Raw genomic sequence first — 19766 nt, 5'->3', positions numbered from 1 at the left:
GGGTTCAGTATAACTACATAAAACTCCTGAGGAGCATTGAGTAAATTCATTTTGACCCATTTTAACACAAGGGCCACAAATTACCATTTTTACCCTTTAAGCATCTCCTAATATGAAAACTATCGTTGAAGGGGATTTTGGAGTTTAATTACGTAAAATTTAGGTTGCGTTTCACTCAGGTTTTTGAAAAGAGGTTTACGACAAGAAAGGAAAAATAAAACAAACTGATAAATTACTTTAGTTTTTCCACTATCATGTCCTTGTACATATTTTCTTCTCTTCATTTAAAAAAAAGTCTTCTTATATTTCTCTTTACTTTTTTGTTGTACGTGATCAATGCACGATAGCTAGTGTACGTTCTATATGTAATGTTGTCTCTAATTTCAACGAATGAGTAGCAATGGGGGTTTTAGCAAAATTTACCCCTAGAGAAAAAGACATTTGGATCACTTTACCTTTTTATTTTTGTATTTGGCTATACAAATTGACAAAATCTTGTAAATTTTTCTTACTCGGTATTGCAATAAATTAAGAAACCAAAATCTTCGACTTCCAAATCATTGATGAACTCCCCGGCCTCAGCCCTTCACTTGTATCATGATTTAATCTTTACAGTTGCGATGAACTTCTTAAACAATTTTCTAATTGGTCTCGATGATAAGAAATCTTTTGACCAAAAAGTTAAGAAAATATTCAATAGAAATGAAAGAAGCAATAATTTCTAGGGGTTTGTGGCACATATCTTTCGGTAAATTTGCATATATTATGAAGTGATCACTAGATCCACCGCCTTATCCCATACGTGTGTAAAGTGAGAATTGAGACGTGCGGGTCCCCCTCAAAACTTAATATCTTTGGTTGGACCCTTCACTCTAGCGTGTCCAATACATATCATGCCGTGTCGTGTTGGTTTGTGAGATTTCCAATCTTATTTGGCATCCTCCTTGAACATTAAGTCTTGTATTCTCCATGTCAATGTTGGAAAATTGTATCAGCGTAGCATGGGCCGCATGGCATTTTCCAACCAGCATTTTCCATGAAATTAAATGAAGTAAGTCTTTGGACTGTTACTGCGGAAGAGGAGTCATTATCTCCAGGAAAGAAAATAAGGTGCTTGCATTTCAGTGTGGGCTAGAGCTACAGCGCCAGTTCGAGCTAGCTACTCGCGTAGCTAGACGGTCTGATCCTAATCACATATCTTCAAGGGACGCCAAATTCCTCATGAAACCAACACTTGCTAATACCGTGGTCAACGATATCTTACTCCCTCCGTCCCAAACTAAATGACAATTTCAATATTTTGGACGTCTTAGAAAATTATTCATAATGCTTTCTATAAGTTATATGAATCTTGTTCGATAGATCTGAATTAGACTCTCAGAAGATTTTTAGAAAACATCATAAATTGCCCAAATAGAGAAGAAAATTTCAAGAGGCAGAAAGGCCGATATTGTCGTCCATTTTGGGACGAAATGAGTACATATCAATGCAGTTTTGGATATATATACCTAATCATGGTGTATAATCTTATTAACACAGTATATATGCTACCTCTTGTTTTCTTCTTTTGCCACTTTCAGTCTTTCCACGCTCTCCACTGGCTTGTCATTGGGCGACTTGACTTAGTCTGTAAGTCTGTTTTTAACGCTCCAGTCCTTTACCCATCAAAAACGGCATACTTTAAGTCTCTAGTCCTTTACCCATCAGAAACGGTAAATAGAACAGTCTTCCAAATAGACCATTTTATTGGAGAATGAAAAAATGGTTGAGTTGAATTTACAAGATCGGGAACAATAATGTTCAAATGCAAGTAAAATGGTTTCTCAATCGCATAAAAAAAAAAAAGAAGAAGCTATACAGCTTCTTGACAATCATTTTTCTTCTTTCCTTATTTTTTTCCATTCAAAATTCCGATGAATGAACTGTCGCAGGACTCCAACCTAAAGAAAAGTCGTAAGTAACCCTTTTCAGATGCGCCAAACACTTAAATCACTTAGAGAAAGGTTAGAGAAGTCATCAAAGACCCAAATTTCTAAGAATAGAGTATGTTTTGAAACTTTGATGATGCGTCCGGGGCGCAATGAAGGGCACCTCGGGCGCACAAAGCTCCACAAATTTTTCAAACTTTTTGGGTTTGTCCCGGACACCCCCGAACTGCTTTTTTTGCAAGGTTAAAATCGTTACAAAGCTTGTTGAATCTAATTTTCAACCCAAGTAGTTGGAGTCTATGATTTTTTGTATATAAAAAGGTATGACTAATTTATCCTCAATGAGTCGAAAACTAAATCATTTCGGTAAAACGCTCGCATCTCCCTCATTTGAAATCAGATAAAGACCTATTATATATCGATAAAGAGAACTTCCAATTTACTAAAGATGGTGAAATCTAACCATCAAAATAATAATATTTAGTTCATGAAAATTGGGTAATAAGCAGACCGCTACATCTTAGGCGAATCCTAATGATTAAACAGTTTTGTATGCTTTAATTTGATGAAGTGCGGAAAGCCTTATGAAGTCTCCAGAACTCCTAAGAAATGAACTAATTCCTTAAAACTTGGAATGTGAGTACGGAATGGAACATAGAATGAGTGGAAGGGCGCGGAAACATGTTTTACCCATAATGGCTCCGACGATAGTTGAATTGGTCTACTTTTGACCAACTATTCGTAACCCAAAATCTATTATTTTTATGGTTCAATTCCTTCATCTTTTATTACTTTAATTCCCCCTATATCAATATAAAATAGGTTTTGATCTAGTTTAAAGTTAGTATGATTCAAAGATTTTTCCAAAATATTTTGTTATTTGCCCTGTTGAGGGTAAAATCATCATATCTTTTGATTTATAAATTAATTAAATAATTTTGAAGTCAAACTACTTTGGTTCGAAAGTAGGCTAGACGAGCTTTTTAACAGTTCAAACCACGTGCAAATCGAAGTTTGGGAGTTTACGTGGGAAGATCGAAAAGTTTGGTCGGTTTTGAAATTTTGATGATGCGGCCGGGGTGCATAGATTTTCTCTTGTGGCGCCACAAAGCTCCACAAATTCCTCAAATTTTCCGAGTTTGTCCTGAACACTCCCCGAACTCCGTTTTTTGCAAGATTAGAACCGTTAAAAAGTTTGTTGAGTCTACTTTTCAACCCAAGTAGTCAGAGCCTATAATTTTTTGTATATATAAAGGTATGACCAATTAACCCTCAGTGATTTGAAAATTAAATCATTATGGTAAAACGCTCGCACCTCCCTCATTTGAATTCGGAAAAATCATTTGAATTCGGAAAAAGACCTATTATATATCGGTAAAGAGAACTTTCAATTTACTAAAAGATGGTGGAATCCAACCATCAAAATAATAATGTTTAGTTCATAATTATTGGGTGGTAACTAAGGCTAGCCTAGCCCATGCTCAACAGTACTGATTAGACACAATTCCAATACAAAGAAACCACATTGTGGACCAATTAAATGATCTTTTGAGATACCCCAAACAGCGTACAAATTCTTAATTGAATATTAAATTTTGTATTTCGCATGCTTGGACAGGAAAAATAGACGTTTTCTTCAAGTCAATTTTGGACACTACATTATTGTACTACCCAGTATTCCATTCCATGGACTTCATTGCATGGACCTTCCCAATCTCACATCTTCTAGGCAAATGAAAGGTCTAAGCCTTTGGCTGTTACCTTGCTAGAGTCTCGCGTCACTGAACAGTCTGATCCTAATCACGCATGTGTAGTCATAGCGTCCACATTTCCCGTGACACCCCTATCGGCCAATAACAAGGTTTAATAATATATCAGTATCTTAGCGTCAATGCAGTTAGGACATCAACTACATAAAACTCCCTCGGAGTATTGGATTATTTCATTTTGACCCATTTTAACACTAAGGCCACAAAATTACCATTTTACCTTTTAAGCATCCCCTAATATGAAAACTATTGCAGATTTAAGTGCATTTTGGAGTTTAATTACGTAAAATTAAGGCTGCATTTCACTTAGGTATTTGCAAAGAGATTTACAACAAGAAAGAAAAATAAACCAAACTGACTAATAGCTTTGGCTGGACACTTTGCTTTGGCGTGTCCAATACATATCATGCCGTGTCGTAATGGTAAGAGAGATTGCCAATCTGCATGGTGCGACAAGTAATTACAAGGACTTCAATGCATGGCCTTTTCCAACCTGCATTGCAAGTCAAGTCTTTGGACTTTTACTGTGAAAGAGGAGTCTTTACCCGTGCTTGCTTGCCTATAGGAGGCTGGATTGGACCGAAATACCCCTACCTTTTAAACACTAGCTTGCTTTGGTTTGTGAGGTTTTGCGTAATTTCGCAAAGCAGAGGAGGAGACTATACTTGAATATCTTTGCATATCTTTGCATTATAAATTGTAGTATTGGCATGCCTTGAAGGAAGCAACCTCCTTCTTCTTCTTCTTCATTCAAATATCCCCATGTTTATATAGAAGAATGCTAAAGTTGATGATGCTGATCTCATCATCTCTGTTATTGCACATGATCAAGCTACTCAGCTTGGTTTTATTTTTCTCCATTGCCACAAAAGTAACCTGCAGATTGAGCAACGAGACGGATCGATCAGCATTGCTTTCATTCAAAGAACTTATACACGAGGATCCTCTTCGCTCATTAAGTTCCTGGAACAGTTCTCTCGATCTCTGTAAATGGGACGGAGTAACATGCAGTCACAAGCATCAGAGACTAGTGGTTCTGGACTTGAGGGGCAAAAGCTTGAGTGGGACTATATCACCTTTTCTGGGAAACCTCTCTTTCCTCAAATCCCTTTACCTCCAGGAAAATAGATTCCACGGAAAAATCCCCCTGGACCTCAGCAGCTTGTTCAGGCTGCAACATCTGAATTTCAGTAGCAATTCTCTCCAAGGGGAAATTCCAACCAATTTTTCAAACTCCCTCGGTGTCATTGATTTACGGAATAATGATCTAGTTGGAAAAATTCCATACTCGTTTGGCTCTCTCTCCAAGCTCACTTATCTTGACCTTTACTCCAACAACCTCATCGGAGGGATTCCACCTTCACTCGGTAACCTGTCTCTCCTCGAAATAGTAGACTTGGGAAGGAATAGTCTCACGGGATCCATTCCACATTCCATCGGACGGATTCCCAACCTTCAGGTATTTGGCGTTGCATCGACTAAATTGTCAGGTACTGTCCCTCCCCAACTGTATAATATCTCAACTCTTAGGCAGCTACTCATTGCAGATAACCAACTTACCGGCAGTTTACCCCAAGATATTGGCGTCACACTCCCCAACCTGACACATTTAGCTGTTGGGGAAAACCAATTCTGGGGACCTTTTCCAGTTTCTCTTTCTAATGCATCTAGAATGAGAATGCTTGATCTATCTCTTAGCAACCTTTCAGGACCAGTTCCCTTTGACCTAGGGAGAATGATGAAGGATCTATGGTGGCTAAATCTAGAAACAAACAATTTAGGCTCTGGGGATGCTAGCGACTTGAGGTTCATTGATTCGTTAACTAACTGCAGCAAGCTAGAAATCTTGGGTTTAGATGAAAATGGTTTTGGTGGTGTTTTACCCACTTCCATAGCCAATCTCTCGAGTCACCTCAATAGGTTAGCAGTAGGACGGAACCAGCTGGTTGGAACCATCCCCTTGGGAATTTCAAACCTCGTCAGCTTAACTATATTGGCTTTGGAAGATAACCTTTTTTCAGGTGTCATTCCCTTCGAAATAGGGAAGCTTAAAAATCTACGAAGACTAATTTTCAGTAGAAATAAATTGTCTGGTCCCATCCCAGAAAGCATTGGAAATCTCACTCAAATATTTGAGCTAGACCTGGATGACAACTTCTTGAATGGAACCATACCTTCAAGTATAGAAAACATCCTGGGCTTGCAAACCTTGATTCTCTATCATAATTTCTTAACTGGCCCCATACCCGAAACAATAGGCCTTTTCTCCACTTTAACCTTCTTGATTTTGACTCATAACGCTTTTATCGGTGTCCTGCCACTCGAAATTGGGAAATTGAACAATCTCGAGGAACTAGATGTTTCGGAGAACAAGTTGTCAGGACATATTCCTAGTACTCTGGGAAATTGCTTGAAATTGGAAGGCCTTTTTCTAGAGGGTAACACTTTTCAGGGTAGTATTCCTCCCTCCTTTAGCTCCTTGAAAGGAATTCAAAGTCTGGATCTTTCACGCAATAACTTGTCCGGCAAAATTCCAGAAGATCTAGCTGCCCTCGTTAATTTAAAGAATCTAAACTTGTCATTTAACAACTTGGCTGGTGAGGTGCCCTTGCAAGGTGTCTTTGGAAACTTGAGTATGATTTCACTTGTTGGAAATAAAGGGCTTTGTGGAGGCATTGCAGAAATGCGGTTACCTACTTGCCCAAAGTCCTTAAAGAAGGAGAATCGCCTTGGCTTCAAAATTATTGTTCCAATTGCTTGCATAATCCCATGTCTTTCACTGGTGCTACTTTTGGTTGTTTTTCTTAGGAAAAGAAAACAGAAAAACAAATCTCTCACGCAACCAGTTATGGGAGATGATTTCTTGAGGGTTTCATATGATCAGCTCCTTAACGCCACTGGTGGATTCTCTTCATTAAACTTAATTGGAGCTGGAAGTTTTGGCACCGTGTACAAAGGAATTCTCCATGAAGGGGATAAACCAATTGCAATCAAGGTGCTCAATCTTGAACAAAGAGGAGCTTCGAAGAGCTTCTTGGCTGAATGTGAAGCTTTGAGGAAAACAAGGCACAAAAATCTTCTTAAGATCATAACAGTTTGTTCAAGTACAAACCATGCAGGTGATGATTTTAAAGCACTAGTTTTTGAGTACATGCTCAATGGAAGTTTAGAGAAGTGGTTGCATCCAGGAGAAGATACACCGCAACAAGAATGGATCTTAAGCCTTTCCCAAAGGTTAAATATAGCGATCGATGTTGCATGTGCCTTAGAATACCTTCATAACCGTTGTGAAACTCCAATTGTTCACTGCGATCTAAAGCCAAGCAATGTTCTCATTGATGAAGACATGATTGCCCATGTGGGAGATTTTGGGCTGGCCAAGTTCCTCACCATCAACAGCGGTAACAGTGATGGAGGGCAAACAAATTCACTTGCAATCAAAGGTTCTATAGGCTATGTTGCGCCAGGTTAGCAGATCACTAATTTTTCTTCTTCTTTCTTTTTTCCCTATCAGACATTTCTAAATAGTAGCCTACATTTCTTCTGTTTGGTATGACTTTTATTTCCTTAACTATTTAAATGCAGAATATGGAATTGGAGGAAGGACATCTACAGAAGGTGATGTTTACAGCTATGGGATTTTGATATTGGAAATGCTGACAAGAAAAAGACCGACAGATGAATTGTTTACAATCAGACAAAGCCTTCATGAATTTTGCAAGGAGGCATTGCCGGAGAGAGTGATGGAGATTGTTGATTCGCGAATGCTATTAGTAGAACCTACTGAAGCTGAAAATGATGCTCAGAAAGAAAGAGTCAGACGAGACAAAATAAGAGAATGCTCAATTTCCCTTGTGAGGATTGGCATTGCATGTTCTGCAGAATCACCTAGCGAAAGGATGAACATCAAGGACGTGATCATCGGATTAATGAAAATAAAGGAAGTATTTCTTGGAGTAGGTATCCATGGTAGGAGACAAATGAGGATGCGACTCACCGGTGAAGGAACGTCTCGAGAATAGCTACTAAGAGTGCCACTAGAGGAATGGACTCAGCGGAGGATGCTTGGAAGGTTTGAAGCACAATCACTTTGTTAGAAAGGCCAAAACCGAAATATGTAGGCCGGTTTGTTAATCATGTAAGTTAAGAAGAATAAGAACCCAATAAATAATTACAAGTAAGGCATTAGGAATATGCCAGTAGCATCTTTATTGGTTTGGTAACAAATAGTAACATTTTCGAAACGCTCTCACTTGGGAAGGGATGTGTTTTTTCGATGGAAACGGTTTTGGTCTCTGCTTTTCAGATGCTAGTTATTTGGGCGTGAACTCATTTGTATACTTGTAGTTCAAATGCTAGTTATTTGGGCTTGCGCAGATTGAATATGTTTTCCTGAGACAGTTCAGTTTTTATATATCCCATTCGTTCCCCACCGATCAAGAATGTTTAGAACAAGTTACCCGCCGGACTTCGACTCGGCGGAGATATCATATATAGAGACGGCAACCCAAGAACCAGCAGATGGAAGTTCAGATGACAGGAAAAACCGAGGAGATGAAGGCCTTGTTTCCCACACTTTCTCTACCAAAAACTCCCTTACAAAATACTGGGAATAACTAACCTAACCAATCCCTAATTAAAAATAGCGTTTCGGACCTTCTCAATTCTCATGATCTTCCGTTGTGCACCGTTTTCCTGTTGTGCGTCGTTTCCTAATGACACCACTCCCGCGCCTCCCGACCAAAGCAGTGAAAATGTCTCTGGAAACCCCCTCCAGAATCACTTCTACTGACGACCCCCTTGCGACGATCGATCGAAATTCCACCCTGGGCTAACCAAAATTTTGCCGATAAAATGTTGTTCTAGATCATGACAAACAAGTGTGGAACCAGAAATTTATTCCACCCTGGGCTAACCAAAATTTATATATATGAACTAAAAAAAGGCCTACACGTACATAAATATATAAATTTTCAAAAATAAACAAAGGAAAAGTGCAAAAGAGTTTTTCCTCCCTTTTTATTTTGTTGTTCTATTAGAGCATGTATAACAGAGTAGCAAAAAGGGATATTAGCTATTATAGCTACCTTGGCCGCATAGACTTGCTCCAGGGGCGCACAAAGTTCCACAAATTTCTCAAACTTTGCGAGTTTGTCTCGGAAACTCCTGATATCCGTTTTTTGCAAGGTTAAAACCGCTAAAAAACTTGTTGAGTCTAATTACCAACCCAAGTAGTTGGAGTCTATAATTGTTTGTGTATATAAAGATATGACCAATTTACTCTCGGTGATTTGAAAACTAAATCATTTCAATTAAACGCTGGCATCTCCCTCATTTGAAATAGGATAAAGACCTATTCTATATCGATAAAGAGAACTTTCAATTTACTAGAAGATGGTGGAATCCAACCATCAAAATAATAATGTTTAGTTCATAACAATTGGATAGTAACTAACGCTAGCCTAGCCCATGCTCAACAGTACATAAGACACAATTTCAATACAAAGACCAAGTATAGCGAAAAAAACAAGCAACAAGAAACCACATTATGGACCAATTAAATGATATTTTGAGATACCTCAAACAGTGTACAAATTCTTAACTGACTATTAAATTTTGTATTTCGCATGCTTGGATCCTCTCTCTCTCTCTCTCTCTCTCTCTCTCTCTCTCTCGGATCTGAAGCTGGGGCCGGCGCGGGTGACAATCAAGCTCTCTCGAAGCTGAGGTCTCGCATCGCCTCCTCGAAGCTTCAACGCCGACGATCTGAGATGTAGATATACAGGGGAAAGAAGGCAGCTGGGGGTGTTCGGCCGGAATTCTCCTTGTTTTAAAGTGAACTACTAATTCTTCTCCGTTGGACACAGAGGTGCTAGGTGTGTCCCACATTTAGATTGAATTTGGGCTTATAAAAGTAAACCTGAAAAAGAACTCTTATTTGGTGATTACTGATTAGCAATAAGCATGAGTGGAAAACTGAAAAATCTGTAGTATTAGTAATTTTTCGTGATTTGGACAGAGCCCTTAAGAGAATCTAACCCAGGCTAAATAGGTCTGTATCTCCTAATTTTTGGACTTCAGACAAAATTTATATCCAAGTTGTTTATGTGTGGCACTAAACTAAAATACAACTCAATTTGTATAGTTTTTCTCCAACAGATATGGTTATTTGTCCATTTTCATACTCTTTGTTGTCTGAAACAAATAAAGTTAATTATCCTCTCTTTAATCCCAAATCGAAATAAAACCAACAAATATGGTTATTTATCCAAATCAATACTATGTATTATTTCAAAAATGACCAAAAGATAAGGTTATCTTTTACGAAGTAGGTGGTAATATGACCAACAAATATGGTTATTTGTCTAAATTTAAACTTTGTATTATTTTAAAAGACCAACAGATAAGGTTATGTGCATGTATAATCGTAATAAAATCAATAGATATGGTTACCTATCCAATAACACAAATATGTGTGACATAGAACAAATAGATAACATTATGTGTGCGACATAGAACAAGCAGTACTCTTATATGTGTTACTTTGTCATCCTAATAACACAAATAAAAATAAACAGATAACGTTATATGTACGACGCACAAAACATACAAGTAACTTTATATGTCTATTTTCTCTCTCCAAAATAGAAAAAGAAAAAAAAGAAAAAGATAACGTTATTTATGCAAGTCAAATCTTTGTATCTTTCAAAAAAGAACCAAAAAACTATATTAGTACAAAATAGTTGATGACATGAAAGTAAGATTTTTAATTTTCCTATATTAGTACAAAATAGTTGATGACGTGTGTTATCTATTTTGTATATCCCCAAAACAAAGTAAAAAAATAACGTTATCTCTTCAAATTAAATAATGGACGTTATAGGTGTTCATTACAACAATACTCATATGAAAAATGATATGGATACTAACTCCATGGGTATAATTGCTATAAAGCCAACGAAAAAGGCTCTCTCATTCCCAAAAGCTTATCCATGCAAATTTGTACTCCTTACAAATTCAATAAAATTAAAAGATATGGTTATCTGTCCGAATTTATACTCTGTATTATCCCAAATAGCAATAAGATATTCCTGTAATTAGAACAAATTTGTATTAACTACGGCTAGAGATAGTGTACAAGCTAGAAAACCATTCAGCTCTTTTGGAAAATGTGGAATGGAGGAGAAAATTAAAAAGAAGTAAAAGAGAAACTAAAGGGAAGTGTATTCTTCTTATTTGTTGAAAAAAAAGAAAGAAATATTGATTAATTGTGTGAGAGAGAAGATAGAAGGAAGGAAAGCTGAAGGAGGAGTTAATTTTCCTTGCCCTTTTGTCAAACTTTGAAGTCCAACAAGGAAGAGGAAACAGAGTCTTCCACCATGATACAACATGTTACTGTCATCTCACCATAGAAAAGTTCACAAAATAAAGCGATTGCCGTAGAATTAACACTCAACCCTCTTGAAGGGTTGGAGTTTTTTCAAGTCCTCCATTCACATTTTGGCTTTTTTTTTTTTTTCCCAGTCAAGCCACATCCACCGAGATAGACTGATAGAGCATTCCATCACAATCTACCAATCTTTTCCTAGTAAATTAGCAAGACTTGGGGAAAGACTAATGGGAAGACATGGGGATTGTTCAGGAATCAACAATTCTTTTGAGGAGTATAGTAGACTATAGTAATCAAAGAATTGAACTAATGCCTTAACAAACTAATTTAGTTAGAAAGTAGGCTAGATGACATTTTAACAGTTCAAACCACGTGAAAATTGGAGTTTGGGAGTGATCATGGCAAGACCGCAAAGTTTGGTCAGATTTGAAATTGCGATGATGCGCCCGGGGCGCAATGAACGGCTCGTGGGGCACATAGAATTGCTCCTAGGGCGCACAAAGCTCCATAGATTCCTCACACTTTATGAGCTTGTTCCGGACACTCCCAAACTCCGTTTTTTGCCAGGTTAGAACCGTTAAAAAGCTTGTTGAATCTACATTCCAACCCTAGTAGTTGGAGTCTATAATATTTTTTTGTATATATAAATATATGACCAATTTACCCTCAGTGAGTCAAAAACTAAATCATTTCGGTAAAACGCTCGCAACTCCCTCATTTGAAATCAGATAAAGACCTATAATATATCGATAAAGAGAACTTTCAATTTACTAAAAGATGGTGGAATCCAACCATCAAAATAATAATGTTTAGTTTATAATAACTGGGAAGTAACTAAGGCTAGCCTAGCCCAGCCCCTGCTTAACAGTACATAAGACACAGTTCCAATACAAAGACCAAGTATATCGAAAAAATCAAGCAACAAGAAACCACATTATGGACCAATTAAATGGTGTTTTGAGATACCCCAAACAGCGTACAAATTCTTAATTGACTATTAAATTTTGTATTTTGCATGCTTGGATAGGAAAAACAGAGGTTTTCTTCAAGTCAATTTTGGACACTGCATTATTGTACTACCCAGTATTCCATTCCACGGACTTCATTGCATGGACCTTCCCAATTTCACATCTTCCAGGAAAATGAAAGGTCTATAAGTCTTTGGCTGTTACCATGACGGAGGAATTAATTAAATATCTCCAGAAATGAAAATAAGGTGCTTACATTCCAATGTGAGCTAGAGTCAGGAGCTAGTTCCTTGCGTCGCTGAACGGTCTAATCCTAATCATGTATGTGTAGTTTTAGCGTCCACAGTTCCCGTGACACCACTATCGGCTAATAAAAGGTTTTAACAATACATCAGTATCTTTGTATATGCTTATCAATGTACAGTTTTTTTTTACCACATGTTTTCTTGAACTTGGGCCCCTTTTGGCCTTTCCACACTATCCACTGGCTCTTCATTGGAAGACAGGACTCAGTCTAACCGAGGGGCGGCTAGGCGTTGGCGACCAGCCAGTTTCGAGAGAAAATCATAATATTGTGATGGAATGTGTGTACTTTTTAGTTACGTATATATTCACTAAAGATGAAAAAAGCTTCAAATTTAAGGTTTTTCATGCATATGCTTCTCGTACTTTGTATATGACTACGTGACTCCCAACATGTCCCCATACATGTCTCATGTCTCAAGGTCACTCTTAAAATCTAATAACTCCAATTGGACGCCCATACCTATGATGCCGTGTGGTGCTGGTGCGTCATAGGTTCCGAAGCTATAAAGCCTCATTTTGACATCCTCATTGAATTAATATGAAATCATTTTTAATTTTGATAACTAAGTCCATTAAGAAATCAACCGAAAAAACAAAGGACCTGGGGTATAACCTTGAGAGTTCCCAAGACAAACACAAGACGAACCCCAGAAAAGATTAACCAAAAAACAACTCCCATACCTAACAAAGGCTAGCCTAGCCCATACCGAACGGTACATAGGACACAATTCGAAAAACAAAGATCAAAGATAGCAAAGAGAATGAGCACAATGAAACCACATGAATATGGTCCAAGTGCTCCATTTGGGATACCCCAAACAGCACTCATATTCTTAATTGACTATTAAATCTTGTATTTCGCGTGCTTGGACAGGGAAAACAGAGGTCTTCTTTCTATTTTGGAAAATTGCATCATCATGCTAATATTACATGGAGTTCATTGAATGGTTCCAAAAACTAACATTTCCAGGAAAATGAAGGTCAAGTCTTTGGCTGTTACTGTGGAAGAGGAGTCATCTCCAGAAAGGAACATAAGGTGCTTGCATTCCAGCTGTGTGAGCTAGGCCCTATATATTTCTAATTAAAATAAAAAATCTCAACTACATAATACTCCCTCGGAGTATTGAATTAATTCATTTTGACCCATTTTAACACTAAGGCATAAGGCCACAAAATTACCATTTTACCTTTTAAGCATCCCCTAATACGAAACTATTGCAGATTTAAGTGTATTTTGGAGTTTAATTACGTAAAATTAAGGCTGCATTTCACTTAGCTAGGTATTTGCAAAGAGATTTACAACAAGAAAAAAAAAAAAAAACCAAACTGATAAATTACTTTAGTTTTTTCACTATCATGTCCTTATATTTCTTCGATTAAAGAAAAAAAAATCTTCTTATATATGGAGTATTTCTCTTCACTTTTCAGTTTTTTTGAGGCGATTTCTTCTCAAATACATGATCAAGGCACAGTCCTAGTGTAAGAATTCTATATGTAATGTTGTCTCAAATTTTAATGAATTAGTAACAATGGGGGTTAGCAAAATTTACCCCTAGAGAAAAAGACATTTGGAATTTTGGTTCAGTACTTTACCTTTTTATTTCTCTTTTTGCTATAACATTGATATTCAAATCGATGAAATCTTGTAAATTTTCCTTACTTCCACATTTGGTATTGCAATAAAGTAATAAAACTATAGTTACAGTTGTGAAATGATGAGAAAAGAAATGAAACAAAAATCTTCTTCCTCCAAATCATTGATGAACTCCCCGGCCTTCGGTCCTTCACCTGTATCATGATTTAAATCTTTACGGTTGCAATGAACTTCTTAAACAATTTTCTAATTGGTCTCGATGATACAAAATCTTTGGTTGGACACTTCGCTATATATGGCGTGTCCAATACATACATGCCGTGTCATATTGATAAGTGAGATTCCCAATCTACATGGTGCGACTAGTAATTACGAGGACTTCATTGCATGGCATTTTCCAACCTGCATTGCAAGTCAAGTCTTTGGACTGTTACGGTGAAAGAGGAGTCTTTATCCACGCTTGCATGCCTAAAGGAGGCTGGATTGGACCGAAATACCCCTACCTTTTAAACACTCGCTTGCTTTGGTTTGTGGGGTTTTGCGGTAATTTCGCAAAGCAGAGGAGGAGACTATACTTGAATATCTTTGCATTATACATTGTAGTATTGGCATACCTTGAAGGAAGCAACCTTCTTCTTCTTCTCCTTAGTAATTCAAATATCCCCTTGTTTATATAGAATGCTAAAGTTGATGACACTCATCTCGTCATCTCAGTTAATTCACATGATCAAGCTACTCAGCTTGGTGTTATTTTTCACCACTCACACACAAGTTGCCTGCAGATTGAGCAATGAAACAGATCGACTAGCATTGCTTTCGTTCAAGGAACTTATAGCCGAGGATCCGCTTGGCTCGTTAAGTTCCTGGAACAATTCTTTCAATCTCTGCAAATGGGACGGAGTAAGGTGCAGTCGCAAGCATCAGAGAGTAGTGGTTCTGGACTTGAGGGGCAAAAGTCTCAAGGGAACCATGTCACCTTTCATTGGAAACCTCTCTTTCCTCAGATCCCTTTACCTCCACGAAAACAGATTCCAAGGAAAAATCCCCTTGGAGCTCAGCCGCTTGTTCAGGCTGCGACGTTTGAATTTCAGTAGCAATTCTCTCCAAGGGGAAATTCCAACCAATTTTTCAAACTCCCTTAGGGTCATTGAATTACCATTTAATGATCTAGTTGGAAAAATTCCAGCCTCGTTTGGTTCTCTCTCCAAGCTCACTCATCTTCGCCTTGTCTCCAACAACCTCATCGGAGGGATTCCACCTTCTTTCGGTAACCTCTCTCTCCTCCAAGGAACAGATTTGGGAGTGAATAGTCTCACAGGAACTATTCCACATTCCATCGGCCGCCTTAGCAACCTTCGGGTATTCGGCATTGGTGTTAATAAATTGTCAGGTACTGTCCCTCCCACACTTTATAATATCTCGACTCTTATGCAGCTAGTAGTTGCAGATAACCAACTTACAGGCAGTTTACCCCAAGATATTGGTCTTAGACTCCCCAACCTGATACTTTTTAGCATTGCGGATAACCAATTTTGGGGACCCATTCCAGCTTCTCTTTCTAACGCATCTAGAATGGAAAACCTTGAGCTATCAGATAACAATTTTTCGGGGGGAGTTCCTTTTGACCTGGGGAGAAAGATGAAGAATCTTTTCGTTCTAAATCTAGGTAAAAACAATTTAGGTTCTGGGGATGCTAGTGACTTGACCTTCATCGATTCATTAACAAACTGTAGCAAGCTACAAATATTTGGTTTCTATGAAAATGGTTTTGGTGGTGTTTTACCCACTTCCATAGCCAATCTCTCGAGTCACCTCAATTTTTTAGGAGCAGGAAGGAACCAGCTGGTTGGAACCATCCCCGTGGGAATTTCAAACTTCGTCAACTTAGATACTTTGGGTTTGGAAGAAAACCATTTTTCAGGGGTCATTCCCTTTGAAATAGGGAAGCTTAGAAACCTCGAACTAGTATCTTTCAGTACAAACAAATTGTCCGGTCCGATCCCAGAAAGCATTGGAAATCTCACTCGAATATTTGGGCTAGACCTTGGGGGGAACAACTTGAACGGAACCATTCCTTCAAGTATTGAAAACATCCTGGGCTTGCATACCTTGAATCTCTCACATAATTTCTTAACGGGTCCCATTCCCCAAACAGTAGGCCTTTTCTTCTCTCTCACTTTCATGTACTTGTCTTATAACTCTTTTAAGGGTGCCCTGCCACTCGAAATCGGGAAATTGAACAATCTCCAAGAACTAGATGTTGCGGAGAACAAGTTGTCTGGACATATTCCTAATACTCTGGGAAATTGCTTGAAAATGGAAGGCCTTTTTCTAGAGGGTAACATGTTTCAGGGTAGTATTCCTCTCACTTTTAGCACCTTGAAAGGAATAGAAAGTCTGGATCTTTCGAGCAATAACTTGTCCGGCCAAATTCCTGAAGATCTAGCTGCCCTCGTTCTTTTAAAGAATCTAAACTTGTCATTTAACAACTTGGTTGGTGAGGTGCCTTTGCAAGGTGTCTTTGGAAACTTGAGTACGATTTCACTTGTTGGAAATAAAGGGCTTTGTGGAGGCATTGCAGAAATGCAATTACCTGCTTGCCCAAAGTCCATAAAGAAGGGGAATCGCCTTGGCTTCAAAATTATTGTTCCAATTGCTTGCATAATCCCATGTCTTTCACTGGTGCTACTTTTGGTTGCTTTTCTTAGGAAAAGAAAACAGAAAAACAAATCTCTCACCCAACTAGTTATGGGAGATGATTTCTTGAGGGTTTCATATGATCAGCTCCTTAACGCCACTGGTGGATTCTCTTCATTAAACTTAATTGGAGCTGGAAGTTTTGGCACCGTGTACAAAGGAATTCTCCATGAAGGGGCTAAACCAATTGCAATCAAGGTGCTCAATCTTGAACGAAGAGGAGCTTCGAAGAGCTTCTTGGCTGAATGTGAAGCTTTGAGGAAAACAAGGCACAAAAATCTTCTTAAGATCATAACAGTTTGTTCAAGTACAAACCATGCAGGTGATGATTTTAAAGCACTAGTTTTTGAGTACATGCCCAATGGAAGTTTAGAGAAGTGGTTGCATTCAGGAGAGGATACACCGCAACAAGAATGGATCTTAAGCCTTTCCCAAAGGTTAAATATAGCAATCGACGTTGCATGTGCCTTAGAATACCTTCATCACCGTTGTGAAACTCCAATTGTTCACTGCGATCTAAAGCCAAGCAATGTTCTCATTGATGAAGACATGATTGCCCATGTGGGAGATTTTGGGCTGGCCAAGTTCCTCACCATCAACAGTGGTAACAGTGATGGCGGGCAAACAAATTCACTTGCAATCAAAGGTTCTATAGGCTATGTTGCGCCAGGTTAGCAGATCACTAATTTTTCTTCTTCTTTCTTTTTTCCCTATCAGACATTTCTAAATAGTAGCCTACATTTCTTCTGTTTGGTATGACTTTTATTTCCTTAACTATTTAAATGCAGAATATGGAATTGGAGGAAGGACATCTACAGAAGGTGATGTTTACAGTTATGGGATTTTGATATTGGAAATGCTGACAGGAAAAAGACCGACAGATGAATTGTTTACAATCAGACAAAGCCTTCATGAATTTTGCAAGGAGGCATTGCCAGAGAGAGTGATGGAGATTGTTGATTCGCGCATGCTATTAGTAGAACCTATTGAAGCTGAAAATGATGCTCAGAAAGAAAGAGTCAGACGAGACAAAATAAGAGAATGCTCAGTTTCCCTTGTGAGGATTGGCATTGCATGTTCTGCGGAATCACCTAGCGAAAGGATGAACATCAAGGACGTGATCATCGGATTAATGAAAATAAAGGAAGTATTTCTTGGAGTAGGTATCCATGGCAGGAGACAAATGAGGATGCGACTCACCGGCGAAGGAACGTCTCGAGAATAGCTACTAAGAGTGCCACTAGAGGTATGGACTCAGCGGAGGATGCTTGGAAGGTTTGAAGCACAATCACTTTGTTAGAAAGGCCAAAAGCCAAATATGCAGGCCGGTTTGTTAATCATGTAAGTAAAGAAGAATAAAAGAGAAGGTGAAAGTTCTTTCCCATGTATAGTTTTGAGTTTTCAAGTAGTCATAGTTGTGCATATTTAATTCCGTATACATGTAAGTACCCAATAAATAATTACAAGGCATTAGGAATGTGCCAGTAGCATCTTTATTGGTTTGGTAACAAATAGTAACATTTTCGAAACGCTCTCACTTGGGAACGGATGTGTTTTTTCGATGGAAACGGTTTTGGTCTCTGCTTTTCACATGCTAGTTATTTGGGCGTGAACTCATTTGTATACTTGTAGTTCAAATGCTAGTTATTTGGGCTTGCGCAGATTGAATATGTTTTCCTGAGACAGTTTAGTTTTTGTATATCCCATTCGTTCCCCACCGATCAAGAATATGTTTTGAACAAGTTACCCGCCGGACTTCGACTCGGCAGAGATATCATATATAGAGACGGCAACCCAAGAACCTGCAGATGGAAGTTCCGATGACAGGAAAAACCGAGGAGATGAAGGCCTTGTTTCCCATACTTTCTCTACCAAAAATTCCCTTACAAAATACTAGGAATAACTAACCTAACCAATCCCTAATTAAAAATAGCGTTTCGGACCTTCTCAATTCTCATGATCTTCCGTTGTGCGTCGTTTCCTAATGACACCACTCCCGCGCCTCCCGACCAAAGCAGTGAAAATGTCTCTGGAAGCCCCCTCCAGAATCACTTCTACTGACGACCCCCTTTCGACGATCGATCAAAATTCCTTTGTCCACCATTGCCCATCTTCCAGAAACTCTTCCTGGCGCAGCATTTCACATGGTAAGCAGTCTCTAAATGCCGATAAAATGTTATTCTAGATCATGATGAACAAGGGCGGAACCAGGAATTTATTCCGCCCTGGGCTAACCAAAATTTATATATATGAACTAAAAAAAGGCCTACACGTACATAAATATATAAATTTTCAAAAATAAACAAAGGAAAAGTGCCAAAGAGTTTTTCCTCCCTTTTTATTTTGTTGTTCTATTAGAGCATGTATAACAGAGTAGCAAACAGGAATATTAGCTATTATAGCTACCTGGGGTGCATAGACTTGCTCCTGGGGCGCACAAAGTTCCACAAATTTCTCAAACTTTGCGAGTTTGTCTCGGAAACTCCTGATATCCTTTTTTTGCAAGGTTAAAATCGCTAAAAAACTTGTTGAGTCTAATTACCAACCCAAGTAGTTGGAGTCTATAATTGTTTGTGTATACAATGATATGACCAATTTACTCTCGGTGATTTGAAAACTAAATCATTTCAGTAAAACGCTGGCATCTCCCTCATTTGAAACCGGATAAAAGACCTATTATATATCGATAAAGAGAACTTTCAATTTACTAGAAGATGGTGGAATCCAACCATCAAAATAATAATGTTTAGTTCGTAACAATTGGGTAGTAACTAACGCTAGCCTAGCCCATGCTCAACGGTACATAAGACACAATTCCAATACAAAGACCGTATAGCGAAAAAAACAAGCAACAAGAAACCACATTATGGACAAATTAAATGATATTTTGAGATACCCCAAACAGCGTACAAATTCTTAACTGACTATTAAATTTTGTATTTCGCATGCTTGGATCCTCTCTCTCTCTCTCTCTCTCTCTCTCGGATCTGAAGCTGGGGCGGCGCGGGTGACAATCAAGCTCTCTCGAAGCTGACCCAGCTTCACGGGTGACAATCAAGCTCTCTCGAAGCTGAGGTCTCGCATCGCCTCCTCAAAACTTCAACGCCGACGATC

At 38.3% G+C, this 19766-nt stretch overlaps 2 protein-coding genes across 2 annotated transcripts; both read left to right on the top strand.

Annotated features, from left to right (window-relative positions):
• The first annotated feature begins 4385 nt into the window (after positions 1 to 4385).
• LOC131300125 (probable LRR receptor-like serine/threonine-protein kinase At3g47570) lies at positions 4386 to 7878 on the top strand. The gene is made up of 2 exons (XM_058325820.1): positions 4386 to 7164; positions 7283 to 7878. The coding sequence occupies exons 1-2, from the start codon at positions 4476 to 4478 to the stop codon at positions 7717 to 7719; spliced, it is 3126 nt and encodes a 1041-aa protein (XP_058181803.1). The 5' UTR covers positions 4386 to 4475; the 3' UTR covers positions 7720 to 7878.
• A 7563-nt stretch (positions 7879 to 15441) lies between these two features.
• LOC131300133 (probable LRR receptor-like serine/threonine-protein kinase At3g47570) lies at positions 15442 to 18098 on the top strand. Its single transcript, XM_058325830.1, has 2 exons — positions 15442 to 17322; positions 17441 to 18098. The coding sequence occupies exons 1-2, from the start codon at positions 15528 to 15530 to the stop codon at positions 17875 to 17877; spliced, it is 2232 nt and encodes a 743-aa protein (XP_058181813.1). The 5' UTR covers positions 15442 to 15527; the 3' UTR covers positions 17878 to 18098.
• Positions 18099 to 19766: the final 1668 nt, after the last annotated feature.

The sequence above is a fragment of the Rhododendron vialii genome, chromosome 9a, assembly GCF_030253575.1.
Source record: "Rhododendron vialii isolate Sample 1 chromosome 9a, ASM3025357v1".
Taxonomy (NCBI): Eukaryota; Viridiplantae; Streptophyta; class Magnoliopsida; order Ericales; family Ericaceae; genus Rhododendron; species Rhododendron vialii.
This window is presented reverse-complemented; position numbering and strand designations above follow the sequence as displayed.